At 37.4% G+C, this 14234-nt stretch overlaps 1 protein-coding gene across 1 annotated transcript in view; it reads left to right on the top strand.

The window, feature by feature from the left end:
* KCNH5 (potassium voltage-gated channel subfamily H member 5) overlaps nucleotides 1-14234 on the top strand; it is a 336327-nt gene that overhangs the window by 202529 nt on the left and 119564 nt on the right. Inside the window, exon 8 of the mRNA XM_003408696.4 lies at nucleotides 3639-3838. Coding sequence (XP_003408744.1) covers nucleotides 3639-3838 — 200 coding nt within the window. The remainder of the gene's footprint in view (nucleotides 1-3638; nucleotides 3839-14234) is intronic.

Raw genomic sequence — 14234 nt, 5'->3', positions numbered from 1 at the left:
CTAGAAGTTTACGTGTGTGTATGTATGTGTATTTAACTATGAAAAAGGAAAGATCATTAGCAAGCCTTCAAAGATTGTGATTTGGGACAATTAAAAACAATTACAATTCTATAGGGAGCAGTGGATACTACTTGAGATTAGGAAACATGTCTGTCTTTCAAGGATGCTCACTCCCTATTGGACTCTTTTAACTGTTTCATGTGGGTTTTCTCATTTAACACAACCCCTTTGTGAAGACTACGGTGTAACTCTCAAGTTACAAGTGAGGAAATAGAGGCCTACAGAGGTTAAGTAACTTGCCCAAAGACACACAAGTGGCAAAGCATATATTCTTTAAAGACTATGCAAGGATGCTCACAGAAGTAGTGGGAAGTGATTGAATTGAAGCTATGTTTTGAAGACAAAGCCAACAGAAATGTGAAGGATTAGTTGTAGGAGATGAATTAAAGAGGGAATTCAAGGATGACTTTAGTTTTTTTGGTCTGAGCAACCAGATGAATGGCTTTACCATTTACTGAGATGAAAGTGCATTTGATTGTTGGGGAGAGGGTGTTATAAATTAAGTTATTTTTTGAAAGATGCAAATGCCTACTAGAAATTCAAGAAGACATATGTGTCTGTAATTTAGGGGATAGGTCAGACCAGAGGTATTATTTTGAGAGTTAGCAGCATATAGATGATTTCTGTTGGTATTAGTTTCCCTAATTGTAAGACATGTCCTAGTGGCTCCCTCATTAAAGACATGCCCACTTATCCGGAGAACAAGCCTCTGGTGGGCAGCAGTATCATTGCTTGACATGGAGTATGATATTAGCTGTATCTTTTAAAAATGTGTTCCAGTGTTAAATGTTGAAAATATTTTTAAGAAGAGGTTTCTGTTTTTTAAAATATATACATATTATTTGAATCTATACATGTGACGTGGGGGCAGTGTTGATTCAGTGGTAGAATTCTCACCTTCCATGCAGGAGATGGAAACCCTGGTGGCGTAGTGGTTAAGTGCTGCAGCTGCTAACCAAAAGGTCAGCAGTTTGAATCCACCAGGTGCTCCTTGGAAACTCTATGGAGCAGTTCTACTCTGTCCTATAGGGTCGCTATGAGTCGGAATTGACTTGACGGCAGTGGGTTTGGTTTTTTGGGTTCAATCCCCAGCCAATGTACCTCATGTATAGCAACCATCTGTCTGTCAGTGGTGGCTTCTGTGTTTTTGTGATACTGAATAGGTTTCAGTAAAGCTTCCAGACTAAGATGGACTAGGAAGAAAGGCCTGGCAATCTACTTCCAAAAATCAGCCAATGAAAACCCTGTGGATCACTGTGGTCTAGTTTGCAACTGATCGTGGGGCTGGTGTAGTTCTGGGCAGCATCTTGTTCTGTTGTGCATGGAATTGAGGGCCGACTGAATGGCAGCTAACAACAATAACGGTAAACCCAAACCCACTACCGTCGAGTCGATTCCGACTCATAGCAACCCTATAGGACAGAGTAGAACTGCCCCATAGAGTTTCCAAGGAGCTCCTGGCGGATTTGAACTGCTGACCTCTTGATTAGCAGCCATATTACACCACCGGGGTTTCCATAACAACAGTACATGTGACAAAATTTCGTAGACTTATACGACAACAAAAAAAAAAGAGAGAGAAAAGAACGTATTTAAAACAGTATAGTCTACAACATTCACGTGAAAATGGAAGGGAGAAGTGTCTTTGTAATATGCTAAACTTAATGAGATGTTGATTGCATCCTTCATTCATTAGTGCTACAAACTCTTAATACATTGAAAATTTTCCTCATATTTTAGCACTTAAACTTTCATATGAGTGGAATGTATTTTTCTGTGCATATTTAATGTAACTTAGAAGATGATATATGTGGTAATTTGTTAAACTAAAAGGCACTTTGGCAAATGTAGCATATTGCAAGCATTTTAGGAAGCCAAACAAGTTAAACTTGTCAAAATAATAGGTAGTCCTGTGATATTTATTGACAATGTATAATAGCTGAGCACTATTAAAAATCCTGATTGCAGCATCATTTTATTAACCACTAAAACACTTACTACTTTGAAAACATAATTTCTGCTTATTTCTCTTTTCTGAAAATGTGAAAATCCTTGTTATATGGTTTTTCTATCATTAATTTGTTCACATTATTTTCTGTTTGTCTTGCTTAATACTAACGGTGATGGAATAGAGATGTAGTCTGTGATTACCTCTTTTTTTTTTAAATATAAATATTCAAAGATTTAAAGACCCAGTTGAGAAATGTCAGCACTATATTCCTCCTACTCAGTTTTAACAGAATATCATATATCTTAAAAATTATCCTTCACTGGCATAAAAATCCCTAAATGACAGTAAAAAAAAACCTGACTAAATGCTTATTAGACAATAGCTTTCTGTTGTAAAATTATAATTTGTACTCAGAGACAAATAACTGTTGAAGAAACAAATAATTTTCTATAAAAGGTATTTTAAGGATTTTAAGTTGCTTCACTAGCTTGATTTTATACCACTTCTGTCAAATGGGATTTGGTCGACATAAGTGGAAGAGTCATTTTTCAAATGCTTGGAGAGTGTAGGATGGAAGTGAGCCTGATATCCCACTTATTTGTGACATGCTCTTGGAATGCCTGTAAACATTGTGTTTACGGAATACTAAGGGGAAGAAACCACTGTCCTTTCCAGAAGAGCATACTGTTAATGAGGGAGTGAAACCATGGGGTGGAGGTAGTGATGGTGATGGTGTGTAATTACAAGTGTGTTCGATTTGGGCTGACCTCAAAAAATTTGAAAGCTTTTGCAGAATCAGGTCAACATTAGTGGCCTGACCAGATCTAGAGAGAGAAAAAAAAAAAAAAAAAAAAATTTTTTTTTTTTTGAGAGAAGAGTTGGTAAATTGTACATGGGGAGAGTGGAGCAGAAGTCGCAGGCATTTTAAAACCCTATCCCAAACACAGGTCCCTTATAGATGAATAACAATGGTCAGCAAGTTGACTTTATTCTTAATTAAAATGACAAAATCAAGAAACTTACAATCATTGGGAGACAGGCATGAGTTTAGTAATTGGAATTCTCAGGCATTCCCAAAGCTTTATTTTAGCTGTTAATTTCAATCCTGTTTATCTCCAGAACCTTCTGAAAATGGAACACTTTGTGTTCCCTTTCCTCTATTTCGGAGGTTCTGTCAAAAATGTTTATAAGCTGGGAAATAGTCCCACAACTGGAAGGAGTGATAAGGGGTATACATTTCTAAACTGGATCATCAATCTCGGGAAAATTTAAATTGATTAGGCTTCGTTAGAGAGAACAAGGCTGGAGGACAACTTTAATCCTAAGGTTAGGATTCGGAGAAAGTGTCACTGCGGGTCATGTAATTCTTCATGAACTGTATGAACCACTTCCGTGTTTTACCACACTGACTAGAGTGAAGCATGCTCATGAAATCATGTTTATCCTACTGAAGCTAACATTTACTGAGCAATTACCAGGTGCCAGGCACTCTTTTAAGAGTATGGCATGTATTAAACTCACTGGTTTATCAAGAGATTTATGTCAAATTATTTGTTGAGTTGGCCAATATGTTATTTTCTTTCCTCCTGGGATATTTGTTTTATTTTAATCATTTCTTCTCTTTCAGCTCTTCTTTATGCAACTATTTTTGGAAATGTAACCACAATTTTCCAGCAAATGTATGCCAACACCAACCGATACCATGAGATGCTGAATAATGTACGGGACTTTCTGAAACTCTATCAGGTCCCAAAAGGCCTTAGCGAGCGAGTCATGGATTATATTGTCTCGACATGGTCCATGTCAAAAGGCATTGACACAGAGAAGGTATGAGTTGTTTTTTATTTATTTCTGTTTCAACAGGATAAATGTAGATTTCCCACTCACATATGTTTGTGTAATTGCTTCATAAGTGTTACTCTGTAGTTCTTAAGTGACATATCTATCAATCATTTATTGAATGCTTAGAAGGTGCAAAGCACTCAACCACTAATCATCAGTTGGTATTAGTTATCACACTCAATTTAGAAAATGCAGTTCCCGAAAACAGCTAATTACTCCATTTTCCTAAAATATCCTCAACCACTCACAGTCCTTCACTGTATGCCTGTAAATCTCAGAGAGTGCTGCCATTTCTCATGATGGATTTCATTCTTTGACTGTTTTTCCATTTTGAATTAAAATAAAATCTTCTTTTCTATAAATTAAAAAAAAAAAAAACTTTTACGCTATCCTCCACTTAAATTTCTCCCTTCTCTGTTTCATGTTCCATAAAGCAACCTATAGTTCTTTATTTTCCCCTTTGCCTTACACAAATGTACAAAGTGGATACCTCCCTGCTTGTTCATCTGACATCTCTAAATTTTTTTCCTTGTCTTTTCATGAAAACTTTCAAAATTTTTCCCATATATCTCACATTTGGGGCGAAGAAGGACCCAAAGTCCTCCTCACAATAAACAAAACTAAAAAAAAAAAACTCACTTTCTACACTGAGCTGATTCGCATCAAATATAAAAATAGGGGATGACAAATAGTGCTTGCACACAGAGTCTCAGAAGAAGCTGACCTTGAGCTGTATTACTTTATAAGCAACAGCGACGAATGTTATTTTTAGGTACTGACTTTTGACATCTGATAACCAAACAGCACATTATCTTCCTAGCCATTTTACTCTTACGATGCGGACTTGTGGCTTTTCTTTAAGAGCTGCTCAACAGGCGTATTTCAAAGTCAAACAGATGTGCAAAGTAGATGTTTGATTGCAGGAACTTCATGAAAAAAGAACTGAGTAGCTTGAAGCCAGAACAGGTGGAGTTAAGAGCTGGTGGTTGAGGGGAGATGCAGGAAATGGACATGAAGTATAAGAGCTATGGGAGAAGAGTTTTCAAAGGAAATGCAAGTGAAATTCTTGGGGACATATAAGTGAAGGAATTGTAAAAGGGGATAAGATTTGTACATCTTTCAACATATTTATAAGATACAGTATGAATCTTCTGGTTAAATGACCATTTAAAATGGAATGCACGACCACAGAGGGAAAAAGAACAAATTACATTTCCATGGAATTTGATTAAGACATACCTGGGCCAATATGGGAAACCCTGGCATAGTGGTTAAGTGCTACGGCTGCTAACCAAGAGGTCAGCAGTTCAAATCTGCCAGGCGCTCCTTGGAAACTCTATGGGGCAGTTCTACTCTGTCCTATAGGGTCACTATGAGTCAGAATCGACTCGACAGCAGTGGGTTTGGTTTTTTGGGTTTGGGCCAAGGTGTGGTTAATAGGGAAGGGATCCAAAGAAGGAACAAAATCTTCCTTGGCATGAAGATGAGAGTAACCATTTAAATCTTCAATTGCAGCATGTCCTTTGAAGTCCACATTAAATAAAACTGAGATGAAGAGGCAATCATCTCCTGTGGCAATTACTATCTCAGGTAGATCATTTCCTTCCAGAAAATGCAATGAGGTACACTGTAGCTAGGTGACAGAAAACATCAGTAAAATAATGGAACAATGACCTTCAACATATTAGCAAACAGCCTGACCCAGGGTCTATGCCACAGATCCAGTAAGTGGCAGATTTTTTATTATGTCTGGTATATATTCTTAGATAATGGGTTTGTTCAAAAGTGCAGCTAACTAGATTTTCTTCAAGCCTCCTCTTGAACACCTGCTGAACTGCCTGATTCATGATGTAGTTAGGGTAATGCCCTCGTGTGGAGTCTGTCTACAAGTGCATACATCATGAGCAGGGAGTAATTTCTGGGTCCCTACTATTTACCATAAAATTATTTTTTTTTGTTTCCTTGTTCATTATTTGTGATCTCAGAAATGTACTTTTGATTACTAGAGTGCCCAGGGAAAATGGAGTAATGGGGGAGGGAGGGAAGGCTAATATTGAAGGTAAACTGAAAATTTAATCCAAATGAGAAGATTAAAAAATATTTTAAAATATTAAATTGGCATTTGAATAAGAAAAGAACATGGATATACCCCTTAACTAGTGGGGAATCCTTGGTGTTAGTTGTTGACTAATAGGAAAAAAAAAAATTTTTTTTTTTATACTTGTGGAAAATATGGAAGCTGTGTTGTATGTCCATGTTGTATGTGTATAAAACATATTTGAAAGTTCTAATTTAATATGGTAGCAACTACCCATGCCTGCATTGATTTCTCCCAGCCTCTTAAGAAAAGCCCCACACAAATTTGTAAGAACTAGTAGCAGCAATACTGTAAGAGAGAAAAAGACATATGCCAAAATCTGGGCCTGGAAAGGAGCTGTGGGAGATTCTCTCTAATGGCATCATCAGTGAAGATGAATTTAAAAGTACGTTCTAGACTTTTTTTTTTCTAGACTACACACCATATGCTATGCTGAACAAGAAGAAAAAAAAAAATTGCAGTCTATTTCTGGGATTTAATAGAGAGCCTGACAACCTGAGCTGAACACCACCTGCCTTACGAATTCATTCGTCTAAATAAATAGCATTCATAACATAAGTTTAAAACACAGTAAAAAAGAGGTATGGACACAAAAATTAGCAACCAAAGCAAAGAAGGGAATAGGTGTCTGAGAAGCAGACTTCAATACACATAAGAACTTAATATAAGCTAAAGGACAATCATAAAGATGTAACTGTTACATTATTTAATTATAAAATGAATTAAAAATTTAGGAAAGTAAGCATTGAGAGAGTCTCATTGCATTGTCTAACAAAAATATTAGAAGGGCTGAAACTTAAATGTAAAAAATAAGAAACCATAAACTATTCCAAGAAGATATGTGAATATGTTTAATTTCACTTTGCACGTATTGAATGGAATAAATAACAAACTGATTAAAGATTTAACTAAAAAATGTAAAAGCTCTCACACCAAAAAAACATAAAAAATAAAAATGAGATAAAGCATTTGCAATAAACATTACAAGGAACTGTTAATTACCTTGATGCACAAAATGATTTTAAATTAATAAGAAACATTAGGATACTTAAGAGAAAAATGAGTAAAACAGAAAATTTCTAGAAGACAAAATACAAATTACTAATAAACATACAAAAAAGCTTATTTTCACTGGTAACAAACTTCAAAATTGAAACAAAAAATTATTTTAATATGTCAAATGGACAAAGATGATGTCCAATCTTCGCAAAGGCTATAGAATGACTGGCAGTATTGTATAATTCTAGTAGGTGCATAAATTGATAGGGAATGTCTTAGGCTGGGTTCTCTAGAGAAGCAAAACCATAAAGCATATAAATATATATAGAAGGATTTATATCAAAGAAACAGCTCACTCGATTGTACAGGCTGGAACGTCCTACATCTGTGGATTATAATAGAGGCTTCTCCTGATTCACGTAGCTGCAAGGGCTGGTGAACTCAGCTCGGCAGGTCAGAGAGGAGGTCTCCACTCATACGCTGTGAAGACCAACGAATCCCAAGATCAGCAGATAAGCTGGTAGCTCAAGTCCCAAGAAATGGAGGTCAGAGGAACAGGAGGCAGCCATGGGACCCAGAGTGCACAAAAACCCAGAAAGTCTGCTTATATTTAAATACAGGCTACACCCCCAAGGAAACTCTCTTTCAACTGATCTGATACTCATAGCAGATCCCATCATGGGAGTGATCACATGTAAACACTGAGAATTATGGCCCAGCCAAGTTGACACACAATCTTAACCATCACAGGGCATTTCTGGAGAGCAATTTGACCTTGATCACATTCTAAATGTTGGGGTATCTTGGAGCTCAGTCTTTACACCTCTTGCCTTCTGTCTGTATTCATTCACTCCTTCAGTGAAATCATCCAATCTCGTGGCTTTAAAAATATATGCTAACACCACCCACATGTACATACTCATTTTTGGCCCATTCGCTGAACTAAACACACTCCTACCTGTCTACCCATCTCCAAAGAAGTTGTCCAAAACTGAACTTCTGGTCGTCTTCCGTAACCCCTCTTCCACCAACAATCTTCCCCAGTGCAACTAGTAGGAATTCCACCCTTCAGTTGCTCAGTTTAAAAACTCTCACTTTTAAACTTCCAGCAAATCATGTTGGCTCTGCCTCCACTTCTCCATAACCATTGTTATTATCTGGTCCAAATCACCATTGTCTCCTACCTGAGTTATTGTAATAACCAACTGACTCGTTTCATACTATGCTTCCATTCTTGTCCCTCTATAGCCTCTATCAGCACAGCAGACAATAAATGTATTGCTTTTAAGATAAAATCAGTCTATCTATCTATCTATCTATCTATCTATCTATCTATCTATCTATCTATCTATCTATCTATCTATCTATCTATCTATCTATCTATCTATCTATCTATCATCTACCTATCAATCAACCTGTCAATCAACCAATCTCTCTATGAATCTCTCTACCTCTCTCTCTCTCATCTCTCTCTCATCTCTCTCTCTCATCTCTCTCTCTAGCATCTCTCTCTCTAGCATCTCTCTGTTATCTCTCTATCATCTCTCTCTCCATCACCTATCATCTATCTACCTACCTACCTATCATCTCACTATCTCTCTATCTAATTATGTATTCACCTGTGCTGCAGGCTTTTAGAAAATAAGACTCAAATTGATTGAGTCTATTACAAGTGTAGAGAAAGAAAATGAAATTTCGATGACAGTAATCATATAAAATTGTACTTACAGCATTAGAAATATTAAAACCCATTGCTGTTGAGTGACCCTATAGGACAGTGTAAAACTGATCGATAGAGTTTCCAAGGAGTGCGTGGTGGATTCAAACTGCCAACCTTTTAGTTAGAAATATAGAACCTATCGAATTGATTAAACACTGCCTTGAATTTATATTTTATCCATCATTAGTGAAGATCATCTGAATTTTAACAATTATCCCATGTTTAATATCAGAGACCTCTAATAGACCTCCTGTTCCTCAATATGCCAAATACTTTCTCTTACTGTGTGTTTTTCATCATTCTAAAATATTTGTTCAAATATTTTAAAATGACAGTCATTAGCAGATTTTAACTGTGATTACATGCTGGACAGACATTGGAATATAATGTATGAAGCCAAATGTGTTTGTGCTAGTGCATCTCTTCTCTCATTAGTTCTAAACAGCTATATTTTTTTCAGTTGCTAATTAGAGAAAATCCTTCACCCCAGTTACTGAGATTTTTTTCTATCGTTTCCACATATTTAGTTTTATAGATTTTTAAATTCAGCTTTAACCCACAAACAAATTAATCACTATGATTTAATTCAGTCTTAACTTGCCTTATGTGAATAATACTTTCTCTAATACAAACTGTGGCATTAAAATCTGTACTGATGTTGTGATCATAGCATTCCCATCCTGAGGGGTTGCCTAAGGCAATAGCTTTTATATAGAACTGTACCTAGATTAATTTTATTTATATTTTATTGACTCCTAATTACTACAGTTGCTTTAGCTTCTTTTTACATCTAATGATAAAAATCCTCCTCTGGGCTTTGCTACTTGCTAATGTTCTGTGCTCCTAAAGGACTGAGAAATGGGGGGAATGAATGAGGATTTAAAAGGGGGAAGAGGAGATTACACACACACACACACAAAAAAAAAAAAATAGAAGGGATGATGGTTACAGCTCAGAAAATTTATCCTGCAGTTTGAAATGACTTTCCTGGGAAATAATTCAAATGAAACACATGTCTGGGAGCTTCACGTTCAGCGTTTGGGACCTTATAAAAAATCTACAATCTTTATAGTATTGTGTAGACCACATATTTGCCATTAGGCTGGAATTTTTTTCCAGCTTCTTTTAGAGAGAGAAACTTAAAACTCTTTTTTTCTTTTTTTTTTTGCCACTGTATTACTTCTTTTTTAACATATAGATTGAAGAAAAAAATCAGAGAAATCTCTAGTCTTCATATCTTGTTTATATGTTTTGTAATAAGCATAAAGTATATAGGTAGGGAGATGGTATTATGTGAAATGTTCTGGCAGAATTATGGAAAACATTCAGGCAGAATTATACCTTTAGAATGTAAACAAATTGAGGTTTTCAAAATTTTAAAACCTTGGATTATTTTTCAACCAAATCTATCACAGAAGTACTCTACTTATTCCAAATACAGTAAGCAGTATGTTTCTTCTACAACTCTGCTTTTATAGGTTTTTTTTTTTATGGCAAAGCATATCAAAATATTTCTTTGTATTCCTAAATGTGAAAAACAGAGGTAATATTCTCATGCGTGGCATTATATTCTTGATTCAGTATTTAAATACTGCAAAAGATTCCTCTAGGGATGTGTTGCTAAAACCAAGAGGGAAGGCACCTATCTTCCAAGAAGAGCTCCAGGCAAATGTACTGTGTTACATATACGATGTAAATATAGACACGTGAATATAATAAATAAAACAATACAATATAATTTAAAAAATTGGACTGGTTTTAAGATGCATTAAAAGCACTCTTGTCTTTGGATCAAGGGAGGTAATAACCATCCCAATACTGTGTTAAGCAGATCATAGATAAAATATTGTGTCCATCTTCCAGCTGGATATTTTAAAAGGCATATTACCCAGTGGAAACACAATGAGTAGATGATAAATGCGATGGTATAAGGTTCTGGGAATCTAGTTATATGAGGAATTGTTAAAGGAAATAGGAAATATTTAGTGTGGGTAAGAGAAGACTTAGGGAGAGTTACGACATTTGGCTGGAAGTATTTGCAGGACTGATATACATAAGAAGTACTCTGTTTATTTAGACAGAGGGTGAAACTAAGTGACATAAGTGACACAGTAGAAGTTAAATGAAAATGGATTTTAGAACACTGTAAGGAGGAACTTCCTAACAAGTAAAACTTGTTAAAAATGGAATAGGCTATCTGTTCTAGGAGGATATTAAGTCCCTGGTCAGTAAAGGATTCAAGCAAATAGATAGAAGGTAGTGCCAGATGAACTTACAGGTTCTGATATTACAGTTACATGATAATATAATTATCTAATTATCATGTAATTGGAGTGCTATTAAATATCACATCTCATTTGTAATTTAGGCACATATATTTAAGCAATCATATATAAAAAGAGGAGGCTCTGAGTGGTGCAAATGGTTGATGCACTCAGCTGCTAACTAAAAGGTTGGAGGTTTGAGTCCACTCCCTGATGATCTACTTCTGAAAAATCAACCATGGAAAACCCTGTGAAGCACAGTTCTACTCTGACATACATGGGGTCACCATGAGTTGGAGTCAATTCGATGACAGCTGGTGGTGGTATAAAAATGATTATATAACAGAATTCTATAATTGATATTTATTTCCCAACAACTTTATATTAATATACCTAAGTACTGTAGTTTTACAGATAAAACTAAATGGTTTTCCAATGAAAAACAAACACTGGCTTAAAAAAAAATGATGAGAACTCAGAATCCATGATGGGGCTAAGCTAGGCCCATGAGACAACTGGGATGCTTGTTCTATGGCCTTTAAAGTAACTGCTTGTTGAGCAAGAGAGACTGTGCCTTGCCTATTGTCATGGATTGAATTTTGTACCCCCAAAATATGTGTCAGCTTGGTTAGGCCATGTGTAGTTGTCCTCTTTTCCTATGTGTTATAAATCATAATCTCTGCCTGTGGTTAAAAGGGTTACTTAGGTCACTTCCCTGATCCAAAAGGGAGTTTCCCTGGGGTGTGGCCCATACCAAGTTTTATCTTTGAAGAGATGAAAGGAAAGGGAAGGAAGCAGAGAGTTGGGGACCTCATACCACTAAGAGGACAGCACCAGGAGCAGAGCGCATCCTTTGGACATGGGGTCCCTTTGCCTGAGACGCTCCTCGACCAGGGGAAGTTTGAGGACAAGGAATCTTCCTCTAGAGCTGACAGAGAGAGAAAGAGCCTTCCCCTGAAGCTGACACCCTGAATTTGGACTCTTAGCCTACTTTACTGTGAGAAAATAAATTTCTCTTTGTTGAAGCCATCCACTTGTGGTATTTCTGTTATGTCAGCACTAAGATAGAATTCGGTACTGAGAGAGTGGGGTGCTGCTCTAACAAATACCTAAAATGTGGAAGTGGTTTTGAAACTGTGAATGAATAGAGTTGCAACAGTGGCAGAGGACCAGCACAGAAGAGAACCTGTATTGGCAAAGAAGCAACAACAGCAGAGAACCAAGAGCAGCAGAACCAGGAGACCAGCGCGAGACGGTGCTAGAGCCAACCCATGGAGTGAGAGAGCTGAGTGCCTGTGCACAGGAGGCTTCCTGGTGGAGTGGGGTGCCTCCAGGCACTTACTGGTGAGCTACGGAGCTTTAGAACACTTGCCCCAGCAGGGCAGATGCAGGCATGAGGCCAGAGGAGCCAAGAGGCCAAGAAACCAGGAAGCAGAAACTGAAGAGACAGCACAAGAAGCCCAGCTTCCTCAGTCTCAAAAGGTATGGCCATGACCTTAGGGGTTTCAAAGGGTGGAGCCATGGCCTCTGGTGTTTCTAAGGTAGAGTTGCCACTCAGATGGACAAGAAGAATGGTGTGCCTCAAGCTGAGGGAACAGAGTTGCTGTCCCAGTGGGCCTGGAAGGTGGAGGTGAAGCCCAGTGCCAAGGGACCTCCACTCAGAATCTGAAGAATGTGGCCAATACCTAGAGGCTGCAGGGCAGGGTTATTGTGTAAATTGTCTCAGAGAACAGGGGATTATTTTCAAATCTTTGAGGGCTAATGTAATGCATTCTGCTGACTTGCTTGGTGCCTGTTATGCCTCTTTCCTTTCAGTTTCTCCCATTCGTGATGGTAATGTTTAGCTTGTGCCTGTTCTGCCATTGTACCCTTGGAAGCAGATGACTTGTATTCTAGATTTCACGGATGAAGAAGAATTTTTTGATTTTGGACTTAGAGTTAAGACTTTTGTTATAATATGACGGGGTAAATATGTTTTGCATGTTACAAGGATGTGATTTTTTGAGGGCCAAAGGGTGGAGTGTCATGGTTTGAATTGTGTCCCCCCAAAATATGTCTCAGCTTGGTTAGGCCATGTGTAGTTATCCTCCATTTTGTGATTTTCCTGTGTTATAAATCATAATCTCTGCCTGTGGTTAAAAGGATTACTCAGGTCACCTCCCTGATCCAAAGGGAAGTTTCCATGGGGTGTGGCCTGCACCACCTTTTATCTCCCAAGACATAAAAGGAAGGGGAAGCAAGCAGAGAGCTGGGGGCCTCATACCACCAAGAGGGCAGCACCGGAAGCAGAGCTTGGATATGGGGTTCCTGTGCCTCAGAAGCTCCTCGACCAGGGGAAGTTTGAAGACAAGAAATCTTCCTCCTGAGCTGACAAAGAGAGAAAGCCTTCCCCTAGAGCTGATGCCCTGAATTTGGACTTGTAACCTACCAGACTGTGAGGAAATAAATCCCTCTTTGTTGAAGCTATCCACTTGAGGTATTTCTGTTATGGCAGCACTAGAAGACTAAGACACCTATCATTATGAAAAACTGTTACTCAGCCTGCTGGCTGAAAGCCTTACACTCCAAATATCTGAAAACTAACTTCTCCATCTTTATCTGAACATGGTAGGGGAACTTAACTTATCATGTCCACGTGTGCCCCTTAGTTGTTACCTACTGAAATACTATGAGGGAAGCATCTGGAGTTTTATTGACATTTTTCTACATGATGTGTAGACCATATCTTAGAATGCATATTTTGTCCAAAACCTCAATTTTTTTTCAAATAGAAGTTAAATAAAATAATGTTCAATAAATTAGTAGAAACATCACAAGTAGACTAGAATTTTAAATAATACTTCTATAATAGTATTTTGGAACATTCAAGTGTATGCATTAGTTTGTCATGGCTTTTGGCATAGTTTAATAGTGCAAGCTTTGTATTATAGTTAGACATACACTTTTTGTATGTCAGATATTAGGCAGTATTATCTTTCTCTATAATATGGAAACCCTAGTGGCATAGTGGTTAGGTGCTGCGGCTGATAACCAAAGGGTCGGCAGTTCGAATCCACTAGGCACTCCTTGGAAACTCTATGGGGCAGTTCAACTCTGTCCTATGGGGTCACTATGAGTCAGAGTCGACTTGGTGGCACTGGGTTTGTTTTGGTTTGGGTGACTAATGATAGGGAAGCATTGCCTAACTAAGTTAAATCCTGAATGCCCCAAACCTCTCTTTAGGAATGATATTAAGTGAATCCTTTTCATTTACAAATTTGAAAATACTTTTGTGCAGTACTGTGTGCTAGTTCATATTTC

Source organism: Loxodonta africana, chromosome 10 (assembly GCF_030014295.1).
Source record: "Loxodonta africana isolate mLoxAfr1 chromosome 10, mLoxAfr1.hap2, whole genome shotgun sequence".
Classification (NCBI taxonomy): Eukaryota; Metazoa; Chordata; class Mammalia; order Proboscidea; family Elephantidae; genus Loxodonta; species Loxodonta africana.
This window is presented reverse-complemented; position numbering and strand designations above follow the sequence as displayed.